This window comes from Antedon mediterranea, chromosome 11 (genome assembly GCF_964355755.1).
Source record: "Antedon mediterranea chromosome 11, ecAntMedi1.1, whole genome shotgun sequence".
Classification (NCBI taxonomy): Eukaryota; Metazoa; Echinodermata; class Crinoidea; order Comatulida; family Antedonidae; genus Antedon; species Antedon mediterranea.
The window spans coordinates 10,163,910-10,191,539 of NC_092680.1; the positions used below are offsets into that span (position 1 = coordinate 10,163,910).

Below are 27,630 nucleotides of genomic sequence, written 5' to 3' on the forward strand. Positions count from 1 at the left end.
TGTATCGGATTTAAAAAATGTTACCAAAATTGACGAAATTTTAAAATCTGATAGGGGTTATAAATTTTTAAAACAAATTCGTGGAACTCCACCGTACTGGCAAGCTACACAGAAAGATGTAATAGCAATGGTTAGACAGATTGGAAAGCCAACATTCTTTCTTTCATTCTCAAGTGCTGACTTCCGTTGGAAAGAAATAATGACGACATTGTTAAATCAGTCAGGAGACCAAAGAAACATTGAAGAATTGGAATGGGCAGATAAATGTAATTTGTTGAAATCAAATCCAGTGACTGTTGCCAGAATGTTTGACAAACGCTTTCATACTTTTTTGAAAAATGTAATTTTGTCTGAAGCACAGCCTATTGGTAAAGTCATAGATTATTTTTACCGAATTGAATTTCAAATGAGAGGAAGTCCACATGTTCATATGTTAGTATGGGTTGAAAATGCTCCTATTTTTGGTACGGATAAAGATAACGAAGTTATTAATTTTGTCGATAAATATATTTCGTGTGCTGTGCCATGTGAAACTGTAGATCCTGAACTGAATGAAATTGTTAAAAGTGTGCAAATTCACAGTAAAAGACATTCTAAATCATGTAAAAAAAAGGGAACAAACTGCAGATTTAACTTCCCCAGACAACCTTCTGGAAATACATTTGTTATGAGACCTACAATTGCGGATAAAGACAGTGATGATAATGATGACAATAAACAAGCAATGGAGCTGTTAACCTCAGTAAAAGATGCTGTGAGTAATGAAGAAACATATAAAAATGCAATAGAACTTTTCCAAAGTTTAGGTATTACACAGAGTGCATTTGAGAAAGCAAATAATTGTGTAGCTACTGAGGAAAAGATTGTTATAAAGAGAAACCCTCAAGATGTGTGGGTAAATCAATATAATCCTTCCTTATTGAGAGCATGGAATGCTAATATGGATATTCAGTATATTACAAATGTATATGCATGTATTATTTACGTTATAGGATATATGTCTAAATCTGAACGGGAAATGGGCTTACTTTTATCTCATGCAGCATCAGAAGTGAAAGAAGGCAATGAAGATGCTAGGCAAAGTTTGCGAAAACTTGGTAATGTTTATATGAATAACCGAGAAGTGTCTGCACAAGAAAGTATTTATCGTGTTTGTAGTTTAAGATTAAAAGAATGTTCAAGGAAAGTTGAATTTATCCCAGTAGGACCTAATCCTGTCAGAATGAGTTTACCATTAAGTGTAATTAAAAACAAAAAAGATGATGATGTAAGTGCATGGTTGCCAAATAAGATCGACAAATATAAAGCTCGACCTAATAGTTCTGAATTTAATAAAATGTGCCTTGCAAAATTTTGTTCGGAATATAGAATATTGAGTTCATCAGAAATGAAAGAAAACAAACAAAAAAAGAATGTATATCAGTTAAAAAAACAGTTGGGATTCATCCAAAAAAGAACACGAACTAGTAATGCTATAGTAAGATACCCTCGATTTCCAATGGATACAGCACCTGAGAAATATTTTTTGAGTATACTTCAGTTATTTCTACCATTTCGAAAAGATGAACAGTTAAAACCTCCAAATTTTGAAACGTACGAACAATTTCATGAGAAAGGATGTGTGAATTTATGTGGCTGTCAATTACAAACGGTAAAGTCAATAGTTAATGGAAACATGAAACAATATGAAAAAAGTGCTGAAGATGTTGAAGAAGCACAGGAATTTTTATTAAAATTTGGACCACAAGAAGATGCATGGAGCCTATTATGTCCAGAAAGCGAAAAAGAAAGGTTAGACAACCCAAAGCCAAATGTAGAGGTTGATGATGAAGAAGATGAATTTTTCATTCCAGATTTTGGAATTCAAAAAAATCATACATCTAAGGTAGAGTCTAATTCATCTAATATTCCAAGACCAGAATTGAACAAAATGATTCGATCTTTAAATGAAAAACAACAACATATATTTTATAAGACAAGACAATGGTGTTTAGACAAAGTTAATGGTAAAAAACCTGAAGCATTTTACAATTTCATAACTGGAGGCGCTGGTACAGGAAAAAGTCATTTGGTAAATTGTATTTATAATGAAGCGACACGTATTCTTGGAAAGATTATGGAAAATCCCGATGATTTGTCAATATTGAAATTAGCTCCTACAGGAATCGCAGCATATAATATTAAAGGCCAAACAATTCATAGCGCTTTGTCTATCCCGATTAATATTTCACTTCCGTATCAACCACTTGGAGAAGAAAAAATAAGTGCACTTCGTAATAAATTGGGCCAGTTGCAAATTGTTATTATAGATGAAATATCAATGGTAAATCAAAGGTTACTTTGGTATATCCACGGACGATTAAGGCAAATAAAACAAGTACGCAACGATAGTCCATTTGGTAACATTTCAGTAATTGCTGTTGGTGATTTTTATCAGTTACCCCCGGTGATGGGCAGTTCGTTATATAAAGACACATTGGAAAGCTCACTGTGGATAGATAACTTTAAGCAAGTACAGTTAGATCAAATCATGAGGCAAAAAGAAGATAAACAATTTGCTTTATTGTTAAACAAATTGCGTACAAAAGAAAAACATGATTGTTTGTCTGATAACGATTTATTAGTTCTAAAATCACGTGAAACAGGTGAAGAATGTGAAGATGCTGTTCATATTTACCCACGCAACAAACAAGTTGATGAATGGAATAAAAAAATGTTGCACAAAACCTGTACAGACATTGTATGCATTAAAGCAGAAGATAGTGTAGTAAATAGCAAGAAACAGAGCAAAAATTGTGACAAACCTCGGAATTCACGTCAAACTAGTTTACTAAGTTATTTGTGGATTGCAATTAATGCCAGAGTGATGTTGATTAAAAATGTAGATGTTAAAAAAGGCTTAACGAATGGATGTATGGGACATGTTGATGAAATAGTCAAACCTGATCATAACACCGAACCAGTATCTATTAAAGTAAAATTTGACAATAATGACATTGGTATTCAGGCAATTGAAATGTTTAAAGAATCTATGGGGAAAAAATACAGTCGAAAACAATTTCCTCTCAAATTAGCATATGCATGCACAGTTCATAAAGTGCAAGGAATGACAATGGATAAAGCAGTGGTTTGCCTTAAAGATACTTTTATGCATGGTCAAGCATATGTAGGCCTCAGTCGTGTTACTTCAATAACTGGACTTACTATTGAAAATTTTAAACCTAGTCTGATTTATTGTGATCCAAACATAAAGAAGTGCTTAAATAATATGGATTCATACGTACAATGTGATAAACAAGGTCATGATTCGGCTTCTAGATTTTCAATAATGTTACATAACATTCAAGGGCTTAAACAACATTTTGTTGATCTTCAGTGTAATGATTTGTTTATGAATTCTAATATCATATGTCTAACTGAAACATGGTTAAACAAGGATGATGATGTTTTTGACGTACGCATTGAGCCGTATAAATTGTATCACCAAGCAAGGTATGATTCGTATTCTAATACAAATGATCTCAGTTCCAAAATAAAACATCAGGCTCATGGTGGCGTTGCAGTGTATGCCAAGAACACGTCTTCAAGCAGATTAAACATATGTAATAATGATATAGAAGCAGTTTCATTTTTAATAACAAGTCCGATTTCTGTTGCCGTGTCAGTAATTTATCGACCCCCAAGTTATGATATTAATCAATTCTGTCAAAATTTGAGAAAACATTTGGAAGAGTTACATAAAATGAGCACAAAATGTATTGTAATGGGTGATTTTAATGAAAATCTTTTCAAACAATCTTCCAGAGTGAATAATTTAATGGCAGAGAATGAGTACAAACAACATGTTACATGTTCCACCACTGAAAACAATACATTGATTGATCATGTTTATAGCAAAGGTCTTGATTCAGTACAGGCTGAAGTAATTCCAATTTATTATAGCTATCATGAAGCCATTCAAATTAAATTCTAATTGCAGCAATGGTTTTTAAGTATTTGAATTATATTTCTCTAACAACTTTTTAAGAATTGAAAATAGAACTGGATACAAATAAAAAAATACAATTTGATAAAAACAAGATGAAAATCAACCCATGTCATTCTCCTGTATAGGAAAAACAAAATCTGGTGTCTAAACACATTTCAATCTTGTTTTTATGTGAGTTATATTATTATAGATTTTGTTCTGAATTTGAATATGCAATGTTGCAATCTGTGCACATAATAATCGTTCAATATCTACCAGTATTCAAGTAATGTTAAAAATAAAAAGTAAAATTTCACAGAAGAAGAAAATACGTTTTGTTTTATACGATTACCAATACTTCATTAGGTCTAAACATAATTTCAGTTGTATAATTGTTTTTTTTATATTATTTTTTTTTTATCTATCCAGGTCCACATAAAATTACTAATACAGTAATTTACTCATTTGGAAGAAAAATCAAGTTATTATCTATGCAAGAGGGGCAGCGAATAATCTGTAACTTCAACCCATGTCATTCTCCTGTATAGGAGAAACAATATCTGGTGAGTAAACACATTTTAATCTTGTTTTTATGTGAGTTATATTATTATAAATATTGTTCTAAATTTGAATATGCAATGTTGCAATCTGTGCACATAATAATCGTTCAATATCTACCAGTATTCAAGTAATGTTAAAAATAAAAAGTTACATTTTACAGAAGAAGAAAATACGTTTTATTTTATACGATTACAAATACTTCATCTATCCAGGTCCACTTGAAATTACTAATACAGCAATTTATTTCTTTAAAAGAATAATCAATTTATTTTGTTTGGTTTTTAGGTATTTAATGGAATGGTTTCATAACTTCAATTATAATGGGATCCGGATTTTTAGGCAGTCAGTAATGCAGTCATTCGCTCTTTCATAGTAATTGCCTAAACGCGGCAAATGATTCAATTATGAATTATAATAATGATTGTTAAAAAATAAGAATCTTCTCTAAATAAATCAATAAATATGCGTTTAATGAATCCACAACTAACAAATTAACATGTATATAGTGTAGGAAGTAAAATTACTGATCACCAAATAAACTACTGTATAGTATAAACAGCCTACTATAATTTTGAAAATTGTGTGCAATTTCCAATAACCAATGAAAGCTTTTATAAACACACACATAAATACATACATTTCATACTTATTATTTGTTTGAAATAAAAAAATATTTTTAACAGTTATGGTGTGATTATATTAGTTTTATCAGAACTATTATATCTATTGGAGCAATTGAAACTCCATTAGATCAAAACACAGAGCAGAGGAAACAAGAAATTGTTATTATTATTCATACATTCTGTAACTGGTTGTACTGTCGATATTATGGTGTATAGCAGAACTGTGTTTGATGTTATCAAAAAGAAACATAAAGGCATGTCCAATTTCGAAAAGTAATTCATCTCAACGAGAACATAATAAATTTAATTTAAAAAGAAAATTTGCCACTACGACTGAGATACGCAATATGTTGAAGTGATAAATTATGACAAAAATACATGAAAATTCTACCTTTCCAATTACCTTTTCAATTACTGGCCATAGCATCATCTGATAGCATGACCCATAGAATGACCTCACAGCATCCAATAGGAAAATTTGTCTGAGCAACAACATGTTCACATTTTGAGGAAATTCAGGCACGTGAAAGTGAGAGGCGCGGTCTTTTAAAACCGATGAACTTTTACTGAATTGTGTCTATTTTGTTTCATACGTCTAGTATATACTTATATACAGTGAAGCACAGAAACAATTACGAGACCCATATTTTATTAAAAATTTTTAAATGATGACGTCATAAAAATTAATCATGAAGATAACAATTTAAAAGCATAGATATCTAAATAATTACATTCTAAAAAGGTAAAGAATTTTGGCCACGTAAAATTAAGACGCTCGTTTTTTCAAACACGACACGGCAGAATTAGAGATACGCTGCGAATAAAACTGGTGGAAAGAAAGAAGAATATAGAAAAAAAAATATTTGAACTCCTCACTATCAACGAGTTAGGTTATCTGCCGCCGCGTAAACGCTACGTGCACATCATACGTTAGAATATTGCGCACAGAAAAACAATTATGCCATTGACACAGTTTTAGAGTGCTCTCTATTTTGTGTCACGTCTAAGTATATACAATATACACTATATACTATATACGTACTACATACAGTGTAGAATAGGTGAAAATAAGTGACCAAAGTTATTGACGCTTTTGCACATGATGACGTCATAAAAATTGTAAAATTGTTAATCATGCGAAAGATAATTGATTGACCTAGACAATATAAAAAAATTGAGGGAAATGGAATACGGATAAGTAGAGATGCGCTCTATTAAATTTGACGAGCTATGACGAAAGAGAAAAAAATCCTATATTTCATATTCGAGTGGCCAAACTATGACGTCACAATGTCCAGTTAGCCATATCGATGCATGATTCGAAATCTACAACTAATCAACTTCCAGAATATGTAATTTTAAAAAAGTTCACTACGTAGTTTAGAATCTATGACTTTTTTAAAAAAGGCATAATTTTCACGAATTTTTGAACTTTTTCATCAAAAACGCGCGCAAATTGTTCAATTCTACGTGCTCGTATGACGTGATTTTAATTCGAAATTGATTGAAAATTGGTAAATTTACTAGAAAAGGCTGGAAAAACAAAAATCAAGCAAAAAAAAGATGTTTTTGCGCTACGTGCGCACGCGCGCGTAAGAAAAGTGCGCACGCGTGGGAATTTTTGAAATGCTCAAAATGACATGAAACGCGTAGAAAGTTGATTAGAAATTGATTTTTCGCATTTTGAAATTTTAAACGCGCGTGCGCGCGTCACTTTCTGTTAAACATGCAATTTTCTCTCCATACAAATTTAGCGCATGATATAAATTAAACTTTTGCCAAGTTTCAATTTAAATGGTTTAATAGTTTTCGATCTAAATTAAATACTCGAAATTCATAAAATCGCGCGTAACTTACGCTGCGCAACTCGGACGGTACCGAAAACCTTATTACGACATCTTCAGATAGAGGTCAATCTTTTGATAAAATTATACAATGTTATTTTGAGAAGATTTAGAGATACACGCGCAACAAAATTCTGGGAAAGAAAGAAGAATAAGAAAGAAAAAACTAGATTTGAACTCGTCACTACGGACGAGTTAGGTTATCCGCCTCGCAAAACCCACGCGCATGACACCAAAGTTAGAATATTGCGCGCAGAAAAACGATTATGCCATTGAAAAAATGTTAGTGAGCCCTCTATTTTGTGTCGCGTCTAAGTGTGTACGGTATACACTATATACTGTATACGTACTACATACAGTGCAGAATAGGTGAAAATAAGTGACCAAAGTTATTGACGCATTTGAACATGATGACGTCATCACAATTTAAAAAATGGTAGATTATGCGAAAGATAATTGATTGGCCTAGACAATATAACAAAATGGTGAGAAATGGAATACGGATAAGTGGAGATGCGCTCTATTAAATGTGATGAGCTATGCGAAAGAGAGAAAAATCCTATATTTTATATTCGAGTGGCCATACGATGACGTCACAATGTCCGGTTAGCCATATCGATGCATGATTTGTTATCTACAACTCATCTACTTCCGGAATCTGAAATTTTAAAAAAGTTCCCCACGGAGTTTAGAATCTATGACTGTTTTAAAAAAGGCATAATTTTGACAAATTTTTGAACTTTTTCATAAAAAACGCGCGCAAATTGTTCAATTCTACGTGCTCGTATGACGTGATTTTAAGTCGAAATTGATTGAAAATTGGTAAATTTACTAGAAAAGGCTGAAAAAACAAAAATCAATCAAAAAATTTATGTTTTTGCGCTAAGTGCGCACGCGCGCGTAAAAAAATTGCGCACGCGTGGGAATTTTTGAAATGTTCAAAATGACCTGAAACGCGTAGAAAGTTGATTAGAAATTAATTTTACAAATTTTGAAATTTTAAATGCGCGTGCGCGCGTAACTTTATGTGAAACATGCCATTTTTAATCCATAGAAAGTTTGCGCATGATATGACTTAAATTTTCACCGAGTTTCAATACAAAATGACTTTTAGTTTTTAATCTATGATCAATCATTGAAATTCATATAATTGCGCGTAACTTACGCTGCGCGTCTCGAAATTCGAAAAAAAAAATGTCATGCACATCTACAGATCCAGGCAAATCTTATAACAAAGTTATAGAATTATATGTTGGCTAGAATTAGAGATACGCTGCGAACAAAATTCGTGGAAAGAAAGAAGAATAAAGAAAAAAAAAAAAAAAAAAACTAGATTTGAACTCGTCACTACGGACGAGTTAGGTTATCCGCAGCGCACGTCATACGTTAGAATATTGCGCACAGAAAAACGATTATGCCATCCATTGAAAAAATGTTTATGCGCTCTCTACTTTTATGGTGAAAGTGTGGTGAATTGTGTCTGGCCTACAGCATTTATGTTACTTTTGGCGACGATTGCGTGCCATATTAGTAAAGAACAACGTGGTTACACCTCCATGTTGGATTTGTAATATTATAGCCTAGTATTGCTCCCGATATTGCTTTGCAATTTTATATTGTTAAAACGAACATATAGCCTATATTAAAAAAGTTTAAACACAATTGTGTTAAATATAATAGTTAGAAATAGGTAAGATATATTTTGATTAATTTGGATTGTTGATTTGTAATATTTAATTGTTTTTGTGTTTGCCATCAAAATGAAATGGCCTAGCCTAGGCCCTAGGCTAGGCCTAGCTAGGTTAGGCCTAGCCGTGTCCCGGATTACCTCTTCAGGAAGGCCTAGACCTAGCCTAGGTTTAGTTGTACAGTACTGTAGTAGAGGCATAGTGACGCTAGCCTAGTTCCATTTTGCATCTGGCTTATAACTATATATTAATTCCTAATTTGTTAACAAACTTTATCTTGAATACCATGCCTTAAAATTAAATACCGGTATAATATAGCCTACTCTACTTAGCATTGTTAGCAAGCTGAGTCTGCTTTTTGCGAAGTTCTCTTCTATGCCTACTACTAGCCTAGGCCTCCTAGCTAGGGGCTAGGCCTAGTTTTTAGTTGTATCAGTTCCTAAAGAGTTGGAAGAGATACATGTACAGTAATAACATTATTGTTTCTACAGTACTTCATAATCTCTAGAATATCGTAAATAGTGAACATAAAATAAATAATTTGTAGAGATGATTTATGGTCTCATGATTGGGAGTGAAGTGTTGCCTGTTATTTTGTAGGCATTTATACTATTATGAAACATTTACATAATTCAAATTTTATTGTTTGTGATCAAACTATTAAATGAAATTACCATTGAGACAACATGTCGGCCCCAATTAGCTGGCCCATAGCCAAAGTCATTTTAAGGAAATTTCCTAATTTTTCAGACATTGATTAAGAAGTTTGTTGATTTGGAAAAAGTGTTAATGTTGTTTATTGCCATTATCAATGTTTTTCCTTGTATTTTTTAGATTGTAATTGTTTTTTATTAACAGAAGATTTACAGTTTCAGCTACAGCTGTGAGTATTAGTAGGGCAATTCCACAATTTTTTTTTTGGATTTTGAAAATTTTTAACTTTTAGCAGTCTTAACATGTTTGATATCAAACTAAAGCTAATGTTATATACTTTCAGGATATTTAAGTGGTAAAAAAAAAATGAGATATATACAGACATATTTCCATTTAAAATAATGATATTTAGAAAACTTAAAAAATAAAACAATATGAGGTTTACTTAAATCCTATAACAGACAACTAAATCCTAATTTATACATGTCATTTCTTTTTAGAATTAAAGAACTAAATATATTGTTTGAGATTTTGTTTAAAAAAATTGAATTAATCAACATAGAAATATTAAGGAGGGGCCAACATAATTATTAATAATTTTGTCGGGTTGTTACCAAAAAACATTTTTTTAATTTAAGAACCATGTACCTTCTAGACAATTATAATATTTTCCAAACTATTAAAAATTATAGCTTTACATACACTCATAAGGTTACTTTTTTTTAAAACCTTATTTTTACATTTTTATATGATATTAAAAAGTGTCTGGTTGTTACCGAGTTAGTCACAGACTGACATGTCAGTCTGTGACCAGTGTTATTACAGTAAGCTAAACCAGCATTTTTACATTAAAATTTATTTCAATATGCTTTAAAATCAATAATCAAAATATATAGTATATAGTTTAAAAAAATTGAATTAATCAACATAGAAATATTAGAGAGGGGCCAACATTTATTAATGATTTTGTCGGATTGTTACCGAAAAACAACATTTATTTTTAAATTTAAGAACCATGCACCTTCTTGACAATTATAATATTTTCCAAACTATTAAAAATTATAGTTTTACATATACTCATGAAAAAAATGTTAATGTTGTTTATTGCCATTATCAATGTTTTTCCTTGTTTTTTTTAGATTGTAGAAAATATACAGTTTGAGCTACAGCTGTGAGTATTAGTAGATTATCTGTTAAACAGAGAAAACATATTTTCCTTACTTTGTGAACTGTTGCCTGCCCTAATCAGCCGTTTCATACCCAAAGACATTTTGAGGAAATTTCTTAATTTTTCAGACATTGATTAAGAAGCGTGTTGATTTGGAAAAAGTGTTAATGTTTATTACAATTATCAATGTTTTTCCTTGTTTTTTTTTAGATTGTAGAAAATATAGAGTTTCAGCTAAAACTGTGAGTATCAGTAGATTATCTGTTAAACGGAGAAAACATATTTTCCTTACTTTGTGAAATGTTGCCTGCCCTAATCAGCCGTCTCATACCCAAAGTCATTTTGAGGAAATTTCTTAATTTTTCAGACATTGAATAGGAAGCTTGTTGATTTGGAAAAAGTGTTAATGTTGTGTATTACCATTATCAATGTTTTTCCTTGTTTTTTTTTTAGATTGTAGAAAATATACAGTTTGAGCTACAGCTGTGAGTATTAGTAGATTATCTGTTAAACGGAGAAAACATATTTTTCTTACTTTGTGAACTGTTGCCTGTTATTTTGTAGACATTTTGTATTATGAAACATTTACATAATTCAGATTTTATTGTTTGTGAATAAGATATTAAATGAAAGTAGTATTGAGACAACATTTAGACCCCAATCAGCCGGCCCATACCCAAAGTTATTTTGAGGAAATTTCTTAATTTTTCAGACATTGATTAAGAAGCTTGTTGATTTGGAAAAAGTGTTAATGTTGTTTATTACCATTATCAATGTTTTTCCTTGTTTTTTTTTTAGATTGTAGAAAATATACAGTTTCAGCTACAGCTGTGAGTATCAGTAGATTATCTGTTAAACGGAGAAAACATATTTTCTTTACTTTGTGAACTGTTGCCTGCCCTAATCAGCCGTCTCATACCCAAAGTCATTTTGAGGAAATTTCTTAATTTTTCAGACATTGATTAAGAAGCGTGTTGATTTGGAAAAAGTGTTAATGTTGTTTATTACCATTATCAATGTTTTTCCTTTTTTTTTAGATTGTAGAAAATATACAGTTTGAGCTACAGCTGTGAGTATCAGTAGATTATCTGTTAAACGGAGAAAACATATTTTCCTTACTTTGTGAACTGTTGCCTGCCCTAATCAGCCGTCTCATACCCAAAGTCATTTTGAGGAAATTTCTTAATTTTTCAGACATTGATTAAGAAGCGTGTTGATTTGGAAAAAGTGTTAATGTTGTTTATTACAATTATCAATGTTTTTCCTTGTATTTTTTTAGATTATAGAAAATATACAGTTTGAGCTACAGCTGTGAGTATTAGTAGATTATCTGTTAAACGGAGAAAACATATTTTTCTTACTTTGTGAACTATTGCCGGTTATTTTGTAGACATTTTGTATTATGAAACATTTACATAATTCAGATTTTATTGTTTGTAATCAAACAATTAAATGAAATTACCATTGAGACAACATGTAGGCCACAATCAGCCGGCCCATATCCAAAGCCATTTTGAGGAAATTTCCTACATTTTTCAGACATTGATTAAGAAGCATGTTGATTTGGAAAAAGTGTTAATGTTGTTTATTGCCATTATCAATGTTTTTCCTTGTTTTTTTTTTAGATTGTAGAAAATAAACAGTTTGAGCTACAGCTGTGAGTATTAGTAGATTATCTGTTAAACAGAGAAAACATATTTTCCTTACTTTGTGAACTGTTGCCTGTTATTTTGTAGGCATTTTATATTATGAAACATTTAAATAATTCAGATTTTATGGTTTGTGAATGAGATATTAAATGAAAGTAGTATTGAGACAACATGTAGACCCCAATCAGCCGGCCCATACCCAAAGTCATTTTGAGGAAATTTCCTAATTTTTCAGACATTGATTAAGAAGCATGTTGATTTAGCAAAAGGGTTAATGTTGTTTATTGCCATTATCAATGTTTTCCTTGTTTTTTTTAGATTGTAGAAAATATACAGTGTTAGCTACAGCTGTGAGTATTAGTAGATTAACTGTTAAATGGAGAAAACATATTTTCCTTACTTCGTGAACAGTTGCCTGTCATTTTGTAGGCATTTTCTATTATGAAACATTTACATAATTCAGATTTTATTGTTTGTGAATAAATTATTAAATGAAATTAGTATTAAGACAACATGTATACCCCAATCAACCGGCCCATACCTAAAGTCATTTTGAGGAAATTTCTTACTTTTTCGATTAAGAAGCATGTTGATTTTGAAAAAGTGTTAATGTTGTTTATTGCAATTATTAATGATTTTCCTTTTATATTTTAGATTGTAGTTGTACAGAAAATATACAGTATCAGTTACAGCTGTGAGTATTAGAAAATTATTTGTAAAACGGAAAAAACATATTTTCCTTACTTTATGCCCTCCCTTAATTGATAAACATGTGTTGTCTGTAAATTTACAATACTGAGTGACCAAATATTTTTGTGTATAAAATTCTGTTATATTAGAACATTGAATAATTAAACCTATTTTCAGATTATATGTTTATACTAGGACTTTATTGAATATTACAATATAACAATTTATGTGAATTATCATTTGATACAAGTGTTTGATTAAAAGCAACAAAAATACAAGTTGATTTCGTAGAAGTTGAAAAATTGTGAAGGTGAAATTGTTATGAAAGAATTTGTTTCCGACACATTCCATGTAATGAAGTTTTGACATATTTTTAGGTCAAAATATCTTCTATAGTGATTTATTTATATTGTATAAACCAAAGTCACAAATATATTATCATAATTTACTTCAAAATTTGGGACAATCATCCTTTTTAACATAAATGTGGTGGTCAGTTTCTCCAGACACAAACTTGCAATTTTATAAAATGGGTCTATCCTGAATTTAGTAGTGAGTTGGTCCTAATTTGTTTTGCTAGGCCCAATAGATCATGTTACATTCCACAAGGGGGATGTGTATATTATAAATTGAATCAGTAGATAAATCAGTGTTTTTACAAATTCTTAGTACTGTACAGTGTATCTTAAAATTAATAACTAATTCTTTTTTTTTTCTTTTATTGTAGGTGACTGTCTTATATAAACCCACTGGATCTCAGAAGAGATCCGGGTCTTTAGAAAAAGATCCACTCTCCAAAGAGAGTTTCTACGAGGGGTTACCGAATTTTAATATATGCACAATTTCTTTTTAAACATTTTTTAAAAGTATCTTTGAAACATTCAATAAAACCTTGAAGTAAACAGAAGTTTATCACAAGGAAAAACTAATAAACAAAAGTTTATTACAAACCATTTTTGCAAAAGCAAAAGTGTAAAACCTTGAAGATAACAAAAGTTAATCACAAGGAAACAACTAATAAACAAAAGTTTATTACAAAACCATTTTTGCAAAAGCAAAAGTGTAAAACCTTGAAGATAACAGAAGTTAATCACAAGGAAACAACTAATAAACAAAAGTTTATTACAAAACCATTTTTGCAAAAGCAAAAGTGTAAAGTTAAAGTTTGATTATACAAACAAAAGTTTGAAGAATAAAACAGAAGCTTATTATAAAGAAATAAATATTAAACAGAGTTTATTACAAAAGAATTAATTAAAGAAGATTTAAAGGTCACTTTTATTTGAATCTGTTATTAAGTAGAATTGTAAAAAGAATAAAAATTAGAATCTGAAACTATTTAGCATAACCAAGTATTAAAGAGAAGTTTAAAATAATATTTATAATAATATTAAATAGTATTTCATCAAGCCAATATTAAGCAGAAGCTAATTTTTATATTCAGTGAAATTGTATAATTGAACTATTGAAAAAAAAGCAGACAAAAAAAAAATATATTAAAAGAAAAAAAATTAGGACAAAAATTAAAAATCATAGAAACAAAAGACAATATAAAATTGACTTGTTTTTGGAATTTTAATAATTTATTTTGTTTTAGCAAGGATTTCTTGAATTGATAAAAAGAACCTAATTGTAATATTCATTGGAATTGCAGAATACATTTTAATTTAATTTGTAAACAAAGTTTATTAATTTGAAGAAACTTGTTTCTTATACAAATTTTGAATAATGGATATGGAATTCATAGCAGTAGTTGGTATCTTTTTGTTGATTATCTTTACAATGATAATTTATTTGTGTAAGAATGTGAATAAAGAAGTTACAAGTAAAAAGCAGATTTTTGTCAATACAACTGGTAATGTTAATAATGGAGTTATGGATAAGACAGCAGAATTTAAAATAGTTGTTAATGACATCTTGGACCTACTTGATGAATGCTGTTCAACTGAGAATGTCAAAGACGACAGAAATGATGATACAGGTAATGTCAATTGTGAATTTATGAAAGATACAACTGAATTTAAAGGAATAATTGATGATATCATAAACATATTATCTTATAGTACAGAGGTCACTTCAGAGTTTGATGATACATGCATTTTCTGTAATATTGAAGTGAAAGTAGACGACAATTGCATAACATGTGACCGTTGTAGTCAAAATTTTCATGTGAAATGTGTAAGAGATGTGTTTGAAGACAAACTATGTAATTCCCGGGTAATTTGGATTTGTTCAATGTGTGGGAATAGTAATTTTGTTGATAACATGTTGGGTGAAATAGGTATTCCCTGTCATTTCAATAGATATACGATTCTAGAACCTGATGAATTTGTCACTTCAAACTTTCCAGACTTAACGAAAAATAAAGAAAAACGTTGTAATAATGCAAAATTAAAATGTCAACAAACAGGAAGTGAAGATTTACTTGGTAGTGATTGGATGAGAGTAAGATCAAAGAAAAGAACCGACAACAGAAAAAAAAGATGTAAAAATAGAGGAAATAAGAAAAGGAGAAAGCGCGTTATAAATGGTATAAGTATAGAACCAGGTGTAAAATATATTGGCAAAGGTGTAAAAGATTTCTATGAAAGACGAAATAATAACAAAATGGAATGGAATACAAATACTTGCAGAGAATACAACAAAGAAAATGGTAAAACGAATGTATTGGGAAATTCACAAACAATAATTGACGACAGTGGTAGGCCTATGTGTGATGTTTTGAAAAATACCAAAGTAACAAACGGAATACAACAACAATCAGGTGGTGGTTCGAAACGTTTACGAAATAACAAGGGTCGTTTTGTCAAAACTAAGAAGATTGATAACAAAAAAGCACAAGGTAATGTGAATTTAAAGAATGATTGCGATACTATTACTATGAAAGATATAAAGAACATGGGTAATAATGACAATTCTGAAACGAAAACTGACGAGGATTTTAAAATGGAATGTACTGTAGAAAACGACAACACAGCGACTGACGATGCGAAAGCACAAAATAATAGCAAAATGAATGACAGAAGTAGAATAATTGATAGTAATTGTACAGATCATAAAAATCAAACATGTGCAAGTTGTGAATTTGAGGAAAATGAAGTATTGATAATTGATGACGGATGCAAAAAAGCAGTGACTGAAAAAATTAGCTCCCATACTAAACCTAAATGTGACCAACATACAATCGATGTGGATATTGAAGTTTTAACAAAAAATAATTTTTCGGAAGAATTGATAATCGATGATGTACCAAAACAAAAAAATACACGAAAAAGGCAGAAAACACAATCAATAACTGAATTACAAGTATATAATAGTAATGAAAATATAACTGTAGCACAGGGTAATTTTAATCAAGGGAATTATAGATTTGGCTTTGCAAGTGGTAAACAGTGTGTTGCAAATAGTCTTGTAGCTATTCTTTATTCTACAAAGAGGAATGGAAATGAATTTTACACCAAAGACCTTGATACAATATTGAATCTTGGAAACGAGTTGTACCGTTACATTCAGAAAGATTCCACTATGCACGAGGACCTTTTAATGATTTCTGAACTGCCGAAAGAATTGGATATCTTGGATAACACATTTGTAATATCTCCCAAAGAATCAGTTTTTGGCATAATAGATGGAAATCTCGAATTTATGGCTGAATATGGAGCCTTGTCATTAAACCAAGCTCTTGAACAAGAATTACACCAACATGATGCATTTTTTATGAATTTCAACAGAAGCACATTTTCTATTATCAAACGTGTAAATGGATTTCTTATATTTGATCCACATGCAAGAGATCGATTTGGTTGTGTTAGTGAACATGGAAAGAGTATTTTACTTTACAGTCCATTTTGGCAAGGTGTGTACGATTATTGTATAAGATTAGCAAGGTCAATGAACTGTAATTTACATGAAACCGAGTTTGAACTGACTGGTGTAAATATTGAAAATAAGTCTATGATGTTATGTTCCGCTTCTGTGCTCGATGATAATTGTGAACAAAGAAACTTGGGAAACGTCGATGTTGATGAACCTAGTACGTCTTATCAGTATAAATGTAGTACAAGATTACCAGACAAGAATATTGATTCTAACGTTAAAGGCAAAAAACATAATAAAGAAGGTCATGTCTCATCAAGTAATGGATGGCAAAGTGATAGTGATATTGAAATTGTTAATGTTCAGTATGGAGAAAGACCTGACAAGAATTTTAAATTTATTCCTATCTCAGAAGCACAAAAGAAAAACATGTGTAATGAAGTAGGCATTCATTGTGAACATACCGATATGAATTGTGGTATTAACAGAGCTAGTCAGATTGGACATCCTCTTCAAATTACGAATATTACAGGTGATGGTAATTGTTTTTATCGTGCAATTTCATACATTATTTCTGGTACTGAAGATAATCATTTTCTTTTAAGAAGAGCAATTACTAATCATTTATTGGAGACTGGAGACTTGTTTATTAATACATTTAGTCACGAATATAGATCAGTTAAGGAATATGTGTTAAAAAAAAGAGTTATGGATAATGGAACGTGGGCATCCAATACTGAAATAAGTGCAATGGCAAACTTGCTTAATACAGATATTTATTCATTTAATGATCATTTTTTGACGTGGCAATTGTTTTCTGCTAAAAAGCCGGGAAGAATAGATGATGTTACAACTGACAATGGTATATATATTTTGTACACCATGAATGTGCATTTTAATGTAGTGGAATCTGTCAATGTCAGTCAAAATAATTTTCAAGAAACAACAGGACAACTTGATATGGATGTGACATCTCAAAAGAATTATACAACACAGAAACGAAAGCAAATGAGAAAAGAATGTCACACATTTGAAGACAAAGAACCAAAACACAAAAAGAGTAAAACTGTTGAGGGACCTTGTTCTGGAAATGAAGTAAAAACATTGAGAAGGAAAAGAAAAATATCTTATGAAAATAGAAAGCAAAAAGAAAAGAATCGTCAGAGAATGAAAAGAAGAAGAGAAGAAAAAGATAATTCAATAGAAAAAAATGAAAATAGAAACAAATATCAAAGTGATCCTGCATACAGAGAAGAAAAGAAACGTAAAGTAAAAGAGGCACAACAAATAAGATATGCTGATGATGATTATAAATTCCAAAAAAGGAAGCAAAACAGAGAAAGACAACACAAAATGTATAGATGTGAACCTGAATATAATATAAAAGTACGAAATAAAGCGAGACATAACTACAATATTGATTTGGATTATCGAACAACCAAACAAGTCAACAATCTGTTAAATTATAAATGTAATGAAAAATTTGCGCAAAATTTGAAAGAAAAATTGAAGAATAGATACAATAATGATATAATATTTAGACATAAAACTAGACAAAATAATAAACAAAAAAATGCAGAAAAGTATCACATTGATTCAAAATTCAGACAAAATTTGAAGCAAAAATTAGCAGCGAAGTATCGTAATAATTCAAAATTCAGAAAAAACGTTACGCAAAAATTGGCAGAGAAGTATCGGAGTAATTTGAAATTTCGTCAAAACTGCAAACAAAAATTGGCAGATAAGTACCGGAGTAATTTGAAATTTCGTCAAAACTGCAAACAAAAATTGGCAGATAAGTATCGGAGTAATTTGAAATTTCGTCAAAACTGCAAACAAAAATTGGCAGATAAGTATCGGAGAAATTTTAAATTTCGTCAAAACTGCAAGCAAAAATTGGCAGATAAGTATCGGAGTAATTTGGAATTTCGACAAAACTGTAAACAAAAATTGGCAGAGAAATATCGAGGTAATTTAAAATTTCGTCAAAACTGCAAGCAAAAATTGGCAGATAAGTATCGGAGTAATTTGGAATTTCGACAAAACTGTAAACAAAAATTGGCAGAGAAATATCGAGGTAATTTAAAATTTCGTCAAAGTATTAAGGAAAGGTGTAAGCAAAGATTTGCAGAAAAGTATCATGGTGATGAAGAGTTCCGAAAAAATATTATGAAGAAAAACATGAAAAACAGGGAAAAAAAGAAAAAAGAAAACAGTAATTTTGAGTTTGTTTTAGAAAATTTCAGGGAAACAGTTTCTCGTGGTCCTGAATATGTTTGTTGTGTATGCTTTAAAATGTTATTTAAAGATCAAGTTATGAAGTGTACCAAAGCTAAGTACAAAAATAAGGCTTGTATAAATGAAAAGTATTTGCATATTTGCAACAATGAATGTAGTAAACCTTGTCAATTTAACGAATCACCAAGATGTCGTTTATGGATTTGTTTTACATGCCACAGGAAATTGTTAAACGGGAAAGTTCCTGCAGAAGCCAATTCAAACAATTTACAACTACACGATATTCCTCCTGAGCTTAGGTGTTTAAATAATTTAGAGCAGCATTTGATTGGATTGAACATTCCTTTTATGAAATTAATGAATTTACCTAAAGGTGGACAGAATGGAATACATGGACCTGTTGTATGTGTACCTTCAAATACTATTGAAACTGTAAAAATGCTTCCTAGACCACAGGTTGATGATCAATTAATATCTGTAAAATTGAAGCGAAAGTTGTCTTACAAAGGTTATTACAAATATAAATTTGTTAACACTGCCAATGTTATTCAAGCTCTTAGATATTTACAGGATCATAACAAGTGCTATTTTGATATAGCTATTAATGAAGAATGGCACAATTATTTATCTGAAGATAACATCGAAAGGGAAACTACTAATGAAAATGAAAACAATGAAGAAGAAGAAAAAGAAGAAGAAATAGAAGACCGATTATGTGGTGTTACCTTTGATACAAGTCTTCAACCTGTTGACAGGCGACAAAATTTGGTTGATGAATATTTTAATGACATAATTTGTTGTGCACCATGTGAAAATAATAGTCCTATTGCATTGTTAAGTAATAAAAGCAATGAAGCAAAATCATTTCCAGTGTTATTTCCAACAGGCCAACCAACATTCCATGATACGAGAGATGTTAAAATAACACTTGGACGTTATTTTCACAATAGATTAATGCATACAGATAACAGGTTTGCACAAAATACAGAATTCATATTTTATGCTCAATCTTTATATGAACTTCAACAAATTTTATCAAGTATTTCCATTGCATTGCGAAAAGGGTCAAGTAAAAAAGATGATTTTAGCAAAGTTACTGTATCCGATTTAAAAAATGTTACCAAAATTCAGGAGATTTTAAAATCTGATAGGGGTTATAAATTTCTAAAACAAATTCGTGGAACTCCACCGTACTGGCAAGCTACACAAAAAGATATAATAGCAATGGTTAGACAGATTGGAAAACCAACATTCTTTCTTTCATTCTCAAGTGCTGATTTCCGTTGGAAAGAAATAATGACGACATTGCTAAGTCAGTCTGGAGACCAAAGAAACATTGAAGAATTAGAATGGGCAGATAAATGTAATTTGTTGAAATCAAATCCAGTGACTGTTGCCAGAATGTTTGATAAACGCTTTCATACTTTTTTGAAAAATGTAATTTTGTCTGAAGCACAGCCTATTGGTAAAGTCGTAGATTATTTTTATCGAATTGAATTTCAAATGAGAGGAAGTCCACATGTTCATATGTTAGTATGGGTTGAAAATGCTCCTATTTTTGGTACAGATAAAGATAACGAAGTTATTAATTTTGTCGATAAATATATTTCTTGTGCTGTGCCATGTGAAACTGTAGATCGTGAACTGAATGAAATTGTTAAAAGTGTGCAAATTCACAGTAAAAGACATTCTAAATCATGTAAAAAAAAGGGAACAAATTGCAGATTTAACTTTCCCAGACAACCTTCTGGAAATACATTTGTTATGAGACCTACAATTGTGGATAAAGACAATGATGATAATGATGAAAATAAACAAGCAATGGAGCTGTTAACCTCAGTAAAAGATGCTGTGACTAATGAAGAAACATATAAAAATGCAATAGAACTTTTCCAAAATTTAGGTATTACACAGAGTGCATTTGAGAAAGCAAATAATTGTGTAGCTACTGAGGAAAAAATTGTTATAAAGAGAAACCCTCAAGATGTGTGGGTAAATCAATATAATCCTTCCTTATTGAGAGCATGGAATGCAAATATGGATATTCAATATATTACAAATGTATATGCATGTATAATTTACGTTATAGGATATATGTCAAAATCTGAACGTGAAATGGGTTTACTGTTAAATCATGCAGCATCAGAAGTAAAAGAAGGCAATGAAGATGCTAGGCAAAGTTTGCGAAAACTTGGTAATGTTTATATGAATAATCGAGAAGTGTCTGCACAAGAAAGTATTTATCGTGTTTGTAGTTTAAGATTAAAAGAATGTTCAAGGAAAGTTGAATTTATCCCAGTAGGACCTAATCCTGTCAGAATGAGTTTACCACTAAGTGTAATTAAAAACAAAGAAGATGATGATGTAAGTGCATGGTTGCCAAATAAGATCGACAAATATAAAGCTCGACCTAATAGTTCTGAATTTAATAAAATGTGCCTTGCAAAATTTTGTTCGGAATATAGAATATTGAGTTCATCAGAAATGAAAGGAAACAAACAAAAAAAGAATGTATTTCAATTAAAAAAACAGTTGGGATTCATCCAAAAAAGAACACGAACTAGTAATGCTATAGTAAGATACCCTCGATTTCCAATGGATACAGCACCTGAGAAATATTTTTTGAGTATACTTCAGTTATTTCTACCATTTCGAAAAGATGAACAGTTAAAACCTCCAAATTTTGAAACGTATGAACAATTTCATGAGAAAGGATGTGTGAAATTATGTGGCTGTCAATTACAAACGGTAAAGTCAATAGTTCATGGAAACATGGAACAATATGAAAAAAGTGCTGATGATGTTGAAGAAGCACAGGAATGTTTATCAAAATTTGGACCACAAGAAGATGCATGGAGTTTATTATGTCCAGAAAGCGAAAAAGAAAGGTTAGACAACCCAAAGCCAAATGTAGAGGTTGATGATGAAGAAGATGAATTTTTCATTCCAGATTTTGGAATTCAAAAAAATCATACATCTAAAGTAGAGTCTAATTCATCTAATATTCCAAGACCAGAATTGAACAAAATGATTCGATCTTTAAATGAAAAACAACAACATATATTTTACAAGACAAGACAATGGTGTTTAGATAAAGCTAATGGTAAAAAACCTGAAGCATTTTACACTTTCATAACTGGTGGCGCTGGTACAGGAAAAAGTCATTTGGTAAACTGTATTTATAATGAAGCGACACGTATTCTTGGAAAAATTATGGAAAATCCCGATGATTTGTCAATATTGAAATTAGCTCCTACAGGAATCGCAGCATATAATATTAAAGGCCAAACAATTCATAGCGCTTTGTCTATCCCGATTAATATTTCACTTCCGTATCAACCACTTGGAGAAGAAAAAATAAGTGCACTTCGTAATAAATTGGGCCAGTTGCAAATTGTTATTATAGATGAAATATCAATGGTAAATCAAAGGTTACTTTGGTATATCCACGGACGATTAAGGCAAATAAAACAAGTACGCAACGATAGTCCATTCGGTAACATTTCAGTAATTTCTGTTGGTGATTTTTATCAGTTACCCCCGGTTATGGGCAGTTCGTTATATAAAGACACATTGGAAAGTTCACTGTGGATAGATAACTTTAAGCAAGTACAGTTAGATCAAATCATGAGGCAAAAAGAAGATAAACAATTTGCTTTATTGTTAAACAAATTGCGTACAAAAGAAAAACATGATTGTTTGTCTGATAACGATTTATTAGTTCTAAAATCACGTGAAACAGGCGAAGAATGTGAAGATGCTGTTCATATTTACCCACGCAACAAACAAGTTGATGAATGGAATAAAAAAATGTTGCACAAAACCTGTACAGACATTGTATGCATTAAAGCAGAAGATAGTGTAGTAAATAGCAAGAAACAGAGCAAAAATTGTGACAAACCTCGGAATTCACGTCAAACTAGTTTATTAAATTATTTGTGGATTGCAATTAATGCCAGAGTGATGTTGATTAAAAATGTAGATGTTAAAAAAGGCTTAACGAATGGATGTATGGGACATGTTGATGAAATAGTCAAACCTGATCATAACACCGAACCAGTATCTATTAAAGTAAAATTTGACAATAATGATATTGGTATTCAGGCAATTGAAATGTTTAAAGAATCTATGGGGAAAAAATACAGTCGAAAACAATTTCCTCTCAAATTAGCATATGCATGCACAGTTCATAAAGTGCAAGGAATGACAATGGATAAAGCAGTGGTTTGCCTTAAAGATACTTTTACGCATGGTCAAGCATATGTAGGCCTCAGTCGTGTTACTTCAATAACTGGACTTACTATTGAAAATTTTAAACCTAGTCTGATTTATTGTGATCCAAACATAAAGAAGTGCTTAAATAATATGGATTCATACGTACAATGTGATAAACAAGGTCATGATTTGGCTTCTAGATTTTCAATAATGTTACATAACATTCAAGGGCTTAAACAACATTTTGTTGATCTTCAGTGTAATGATTTGTTTATGAATTCTAATATCATATGTCTAACTGAAACATGGTTAAAAAAGGATGATGATTTTTTTGACGTACGCATTGAGCCGTATAAATTGTATCACCAAGCAAGGTATGATTCGTATTCTAATACAAATGATCTCAGTTCCAAAATAAAACATCAGGCTCATGGTGGCGTTGCAGTGTATGCGAAGAATACGTCTTCAAGCAGATTAAACATATGTAATAATGATATAGAAGCAGTTTCATTTTTAATAACAAGTCCGATTTCTGTTGCCGTGTCAGTAATTTATCGACCCCCAAGTTATGATATTAATCAATTCTGTGAAAATTTGAGAAAACATTTGGAAGAGTTACATAAAATGAGTACAAAATGTATTGTAATGGGTGATTTTAATGAAAATCTTTTCAAACAATCTTCCAGAGTGAATAATTTAATGGCAGAGAATGAGTACAAACAACATGTTACATGTTCTACAACTGAAAACAATACATTGATTGATCATGTTTATAGCAAAGGTCTTGATTCAGTACAGGCTGAAGTAATTCCAATTTATTATAGCTATCATGAAGCCATTCAAATTACATTTTAATTGCATCAATGGTTTTTAAGTATTTGAATTATATTTCTGTAAAAACTTTTTAGGAATTGAAAATAGAACTGGATACAAATTTGAAAAAAACAATTTGATAAAAACAAGCTGAAAATCATTATGACCCTCTATGCACAAGAGGCAGCGAGTAATCTGTAACTTCAACCCATGTCATTCTCCTGTATAGGAAAAACGATATCTGGTGTCTAAACACATTTCAATCTTGTTTTTATGTGAGTTATATTATTATAGATATTGTTCTGAATTTGAATATGCAATGTTGCAATCTCTGTACATAATAATCGTTCAATATCTACCAGTATTCAAGTAATGTTGAAAATAAAAAGTTACATTTCACAGAAGAAGAAAATACGTTTTGTTTTATACGATTACCAATACTTCATTAGGTCTATACATAATTTTAGTTTTATAAGTGTTTTTTTATATTCTTTTTTTTTCTATCCAGGTCCACATGAAATTACTAATACAGTAATTTTCTCATTTGGAAAAATAATCAATTTATTATCGATGCAAGAGGGGCAGCGAATAATCTGTAACTTCAACCCATGTCATTCTCCTGTATAGGAGAAACAATATCTGGTGAGTAAACACATTTTAATCTTGTTTTTATGTGAGTTATATTATTATAAATATTGTTCTGAATTTGAATATGCAATGTTGCAATCTGTGCACATAATAATCTTTCAATATCTACCGGTATTCAAGTAATGTAAAAAATAAAAAGTTACAATTTACAGAAGAAGAAATACATTTTGTTTTATACGATTTCCAATACTTCATTAGGTCCAAACATACTTTCAGTTTTTTTTTCTATCTATGCAGGTCCATATGAAATTACTAATACAGTAATTTACTCATTTGCAAGAATAATCAATTTATTTTGTTTTCGTTTTCAGGTGTTCAGTGGAATGGTTTCATTTCTTCAATTATAATGGGATCCGGATTCTTAGGCAGTCACTAATGCAGTCATTCGCTCTTTCATAACAATTGTCTAAACGCGACTAAAGATTAAATTATTAATCATATTAATGATTGTTAAAAAATAAGAATCTTCTATAAATAGATCAATAAATATGCGTTTAATGAATCCTAAACTAACAAATTACCATGTAATAATGTACTAAGTAAAGTTACTGATCACCAAAATGTTGATGAACTACTGTATAGTATAAACAGCCTACTATATGTTGACAATTTTGTACCATTTGCAATAACCAATGAAAGCTTATATAAATACCGGTATACGAAACATTTTATACAGATTTGTATGTTTTCTTCAATTTGCTTGAAATAAAAGATTATTTTTAACAGTCATGCTGTGATAATATTAGTTTTATCAGAAATGTTATATCTATTGGAGCAAGTTAACCTGAGATGCGCTCTATTTTAAACACGATTAAGTTTTACGAAATAGATGAAAATCTGACTATTTAAATTCAACTGGCCATATGATGACGTCATGAAATCAGATGGACATAATTTGTATATGCACAATTCAACCATTTCTATAAGTTTTAATCACATGGGTCACTTTGTTAAGTAATGTGTGAAAGAAAATTGATTTGTCAAGAACATTGAAACGCATTAGCGTGATGCGCTCTGTTAAATGGGATTAACTAATACAAAAGAAAAAAAAATCTATTTTCAAAATTTGAGTGGCCATATGGTGACGTCAGAACATCCTTTAGGTACAAATTGTACATTAATTGATATCTACAACTCATTAGCTTCCATAATAGATAAAAAATAAATGGGATAACCTGCCATCCTGAGGAGCTATAACTGAATAAAAATAGGAATATGTTTGCACAAATTTGTATTATATTACCCATTCTTTAGCACACGATTTCTAAACTTTAACATGCACGTGCATCGTTAATTTGCAATAAAAATTCATGAAAATGATTGAAATCTACTATAAAACGTAGGCATAAGAACAAAATCAATTGCAAAACACATTTTCTACACTTTGTACGAGCTGTGCGCACAAAATGACCTGAAATGTACGCAAATTAAATAGAAATTAATTTTGCGCATTTTAAAATTTCACTCGTACTCGCGTAATTTTTTGCGTAGCACGCCATTTTTATCATTTCAAAAGTTGCACAATATTATGAAATAAACTTTCGTAAAGTTTCATTGAAAAATAATTTTGTCTTAAAAATTTATGAGCAACCATAAAATTCCATAGAATCACGCGTAACTTACGCTGCGCGACTCTAACATCATTGCACATATAAAGCTACAGGTCAATCTTATGACAAAGTTATACAATCTTATGTTGACCAGAAGTAGAGATACGTTGCGAACAAAATTCGTGGAAAGAAAGAAGAATAGAAAAAAAAAGAAAAAAATAAACAACTTTGATTCAGGTTTACCGCAGCGCAAACGCCACGTGCACATCATACGTTAGAATATTGCAAACAGAAAAACGATTATGCAATTGAAAACATTGTAGTGTGCTCTCTATTTTGTGTCACGTCTAAGAATAAACAGTATACTATACTGTATACGTACTACATACAGTGCAGAATAGGTGAAAATAAGTGACCAAAGTTATTGACGCTTTTGCACATGATGCCGTCATAAACATTTTAAAAATTGTAAATCTTGCGAAAGGTCATTGATTGACCTAGACAATATAAAAAATAGTGGGAAATGGAATACGGATAGGTGGAGATGCGCTCTATTAAATGTGATGAGCTATGACGAAAGAGAAAAAAATCCTATATTTTATATTCGGGTGGCCATACGATGACGTCATAATATCCGGTTAGCAATAACGATGCATGATTCGATATCTACAACTCATCTCCTTCAAGAATAAGGAATTTAAAAAAAGTTCACCTCGTAGTTTACAATCTATGACTGTTTAAAAAAAGGCATAATTTTCACAAATTTTTGAACTTTTTCATCAAAAACTCGCGCAAATTATTCAATTCTACGTGCTCGTATGACGTGATTTTAGGTCGAAATTGATTGAAAATTTGTAAATGTACAAGAAAAGGCTGAAAAAACAAAAATCAAGCAAAAAAAAAATGTTTTTGCGCTACATGCGCACGCACGCGTAAAAAAATTGCGCACGCGTGGGAATTTTTGAAATGCTCAAAAGGACCTGAAACGCGTAGAAAGTTGATTAGAAATTGATTTTTCGCATTTTGAAATTTTAAACGCGCATGCGCGCGTAACTTTCCTTAAAAAGCGCCATTTTTAATCCACAGAAAGTTAGCGCATGATATTAATTACAGTTTTGCCAAGTTTCAATTTAAATTGTTTTTTGGTTTTCGATCTATGGTAAATACGCAAAATTCACAAAATCGTGCGTAACTTACGCTGCGCAACTCGGACGGGACCGAAAACCTTATTACGACATATTCAAATAGAGGTCAATCTTCTGATAAAGTTATACAATGTTATGTTGAGAAGATTTAGAGATACACGCGCAACAAAATTCTGGGAAAGAAAGAAGAATAAGAAAGAAAAAAAAAAAAAAAAAAAAAAAAAAAAAGATCGTGACAATAACAAGGGGTTATCCGCCAAGTGCGGATAACCAAAAAAAAGATCCTGACAATAACAAGGGGTTATCCGCCAAGTGCGGATAACCAACTAGATTTGAACTCGTCACTACGGACGAGTTAGGT

The 27,630-nt window shown here is 30.7% G+C and overlaps 2 protein-coding genes across 2 annotated transcripts in view; both read left to right on the forward strand.

The window, feature by feature from the left end:
- The window catches only part of LOC140062615 (nucleolar protein 6-like), a 118,176-nt gene extending 104,228 nt beyond the window's left edge, over positions 1–13,948 (forward strand). Inside the window, exons 28-35 of the mRNA XM_072108905.1 lie at positions 10,959–10,990; positions 11,304–11,335; positions 11,543–11,574; positions 11,785–11,816; positions 12,131–12,162; positions 12,473–12,504; positions 12,809–12,848; positions 13,572–13,948. The gene's annotated coding sequence lies outside the window, so the exon portion shown is untranslated. The remainder of the gene's footprint in view (positions 1–10,958; positions 10,991–11,303; positions 11,336–11,542; positions 11,575–11,784; positions 11,817–12,130; positions 12,163–12,472; positions 12,505–12,808; positions 12,849–13,571) is intronic.
- Positions 1–24,921, forward strand: part of LOC140063106 (uncharacterized) — a 30,788-nt gene extending 5,867 nt beyond the window's left edge. The window contains exons 5-13 of the mRNA XM_072109543.1: positions 195–210; positions 16,162–18,015; positions 18,268–18,875; positions 19,272–19,869; positions 20,050–21,262; positions 21,431–21,880; positions 21,971–23,161; positions 23,372–23,917; positions 24,886–24,921. Coding sequence (XP_071965644.1) covers positions 195–210; positions 16,162–18,015; positions 18,268–18,875; positions 19,272–19,869; positions 20,050–21,262; positions 21,431–21,880; positions 21,971–23,161; positions 23,372–23,917; positions 24,886–24,921 — 6,512 coding nt within the window. The remainder of the gene's footprint in view (positions 1–194; positions 211–16,161; positions 18,016–18,267; positions 18,876–19,271; positions 19,870–20,049; positions 21,263–21,430; positions 21,881–21,970; positions 23,162–23,371; positions 23,918–24,885) is intronic.
- The last annotated feature ends 2,709 nt before the right edge of the window (positions 24,922–27,630 follow it).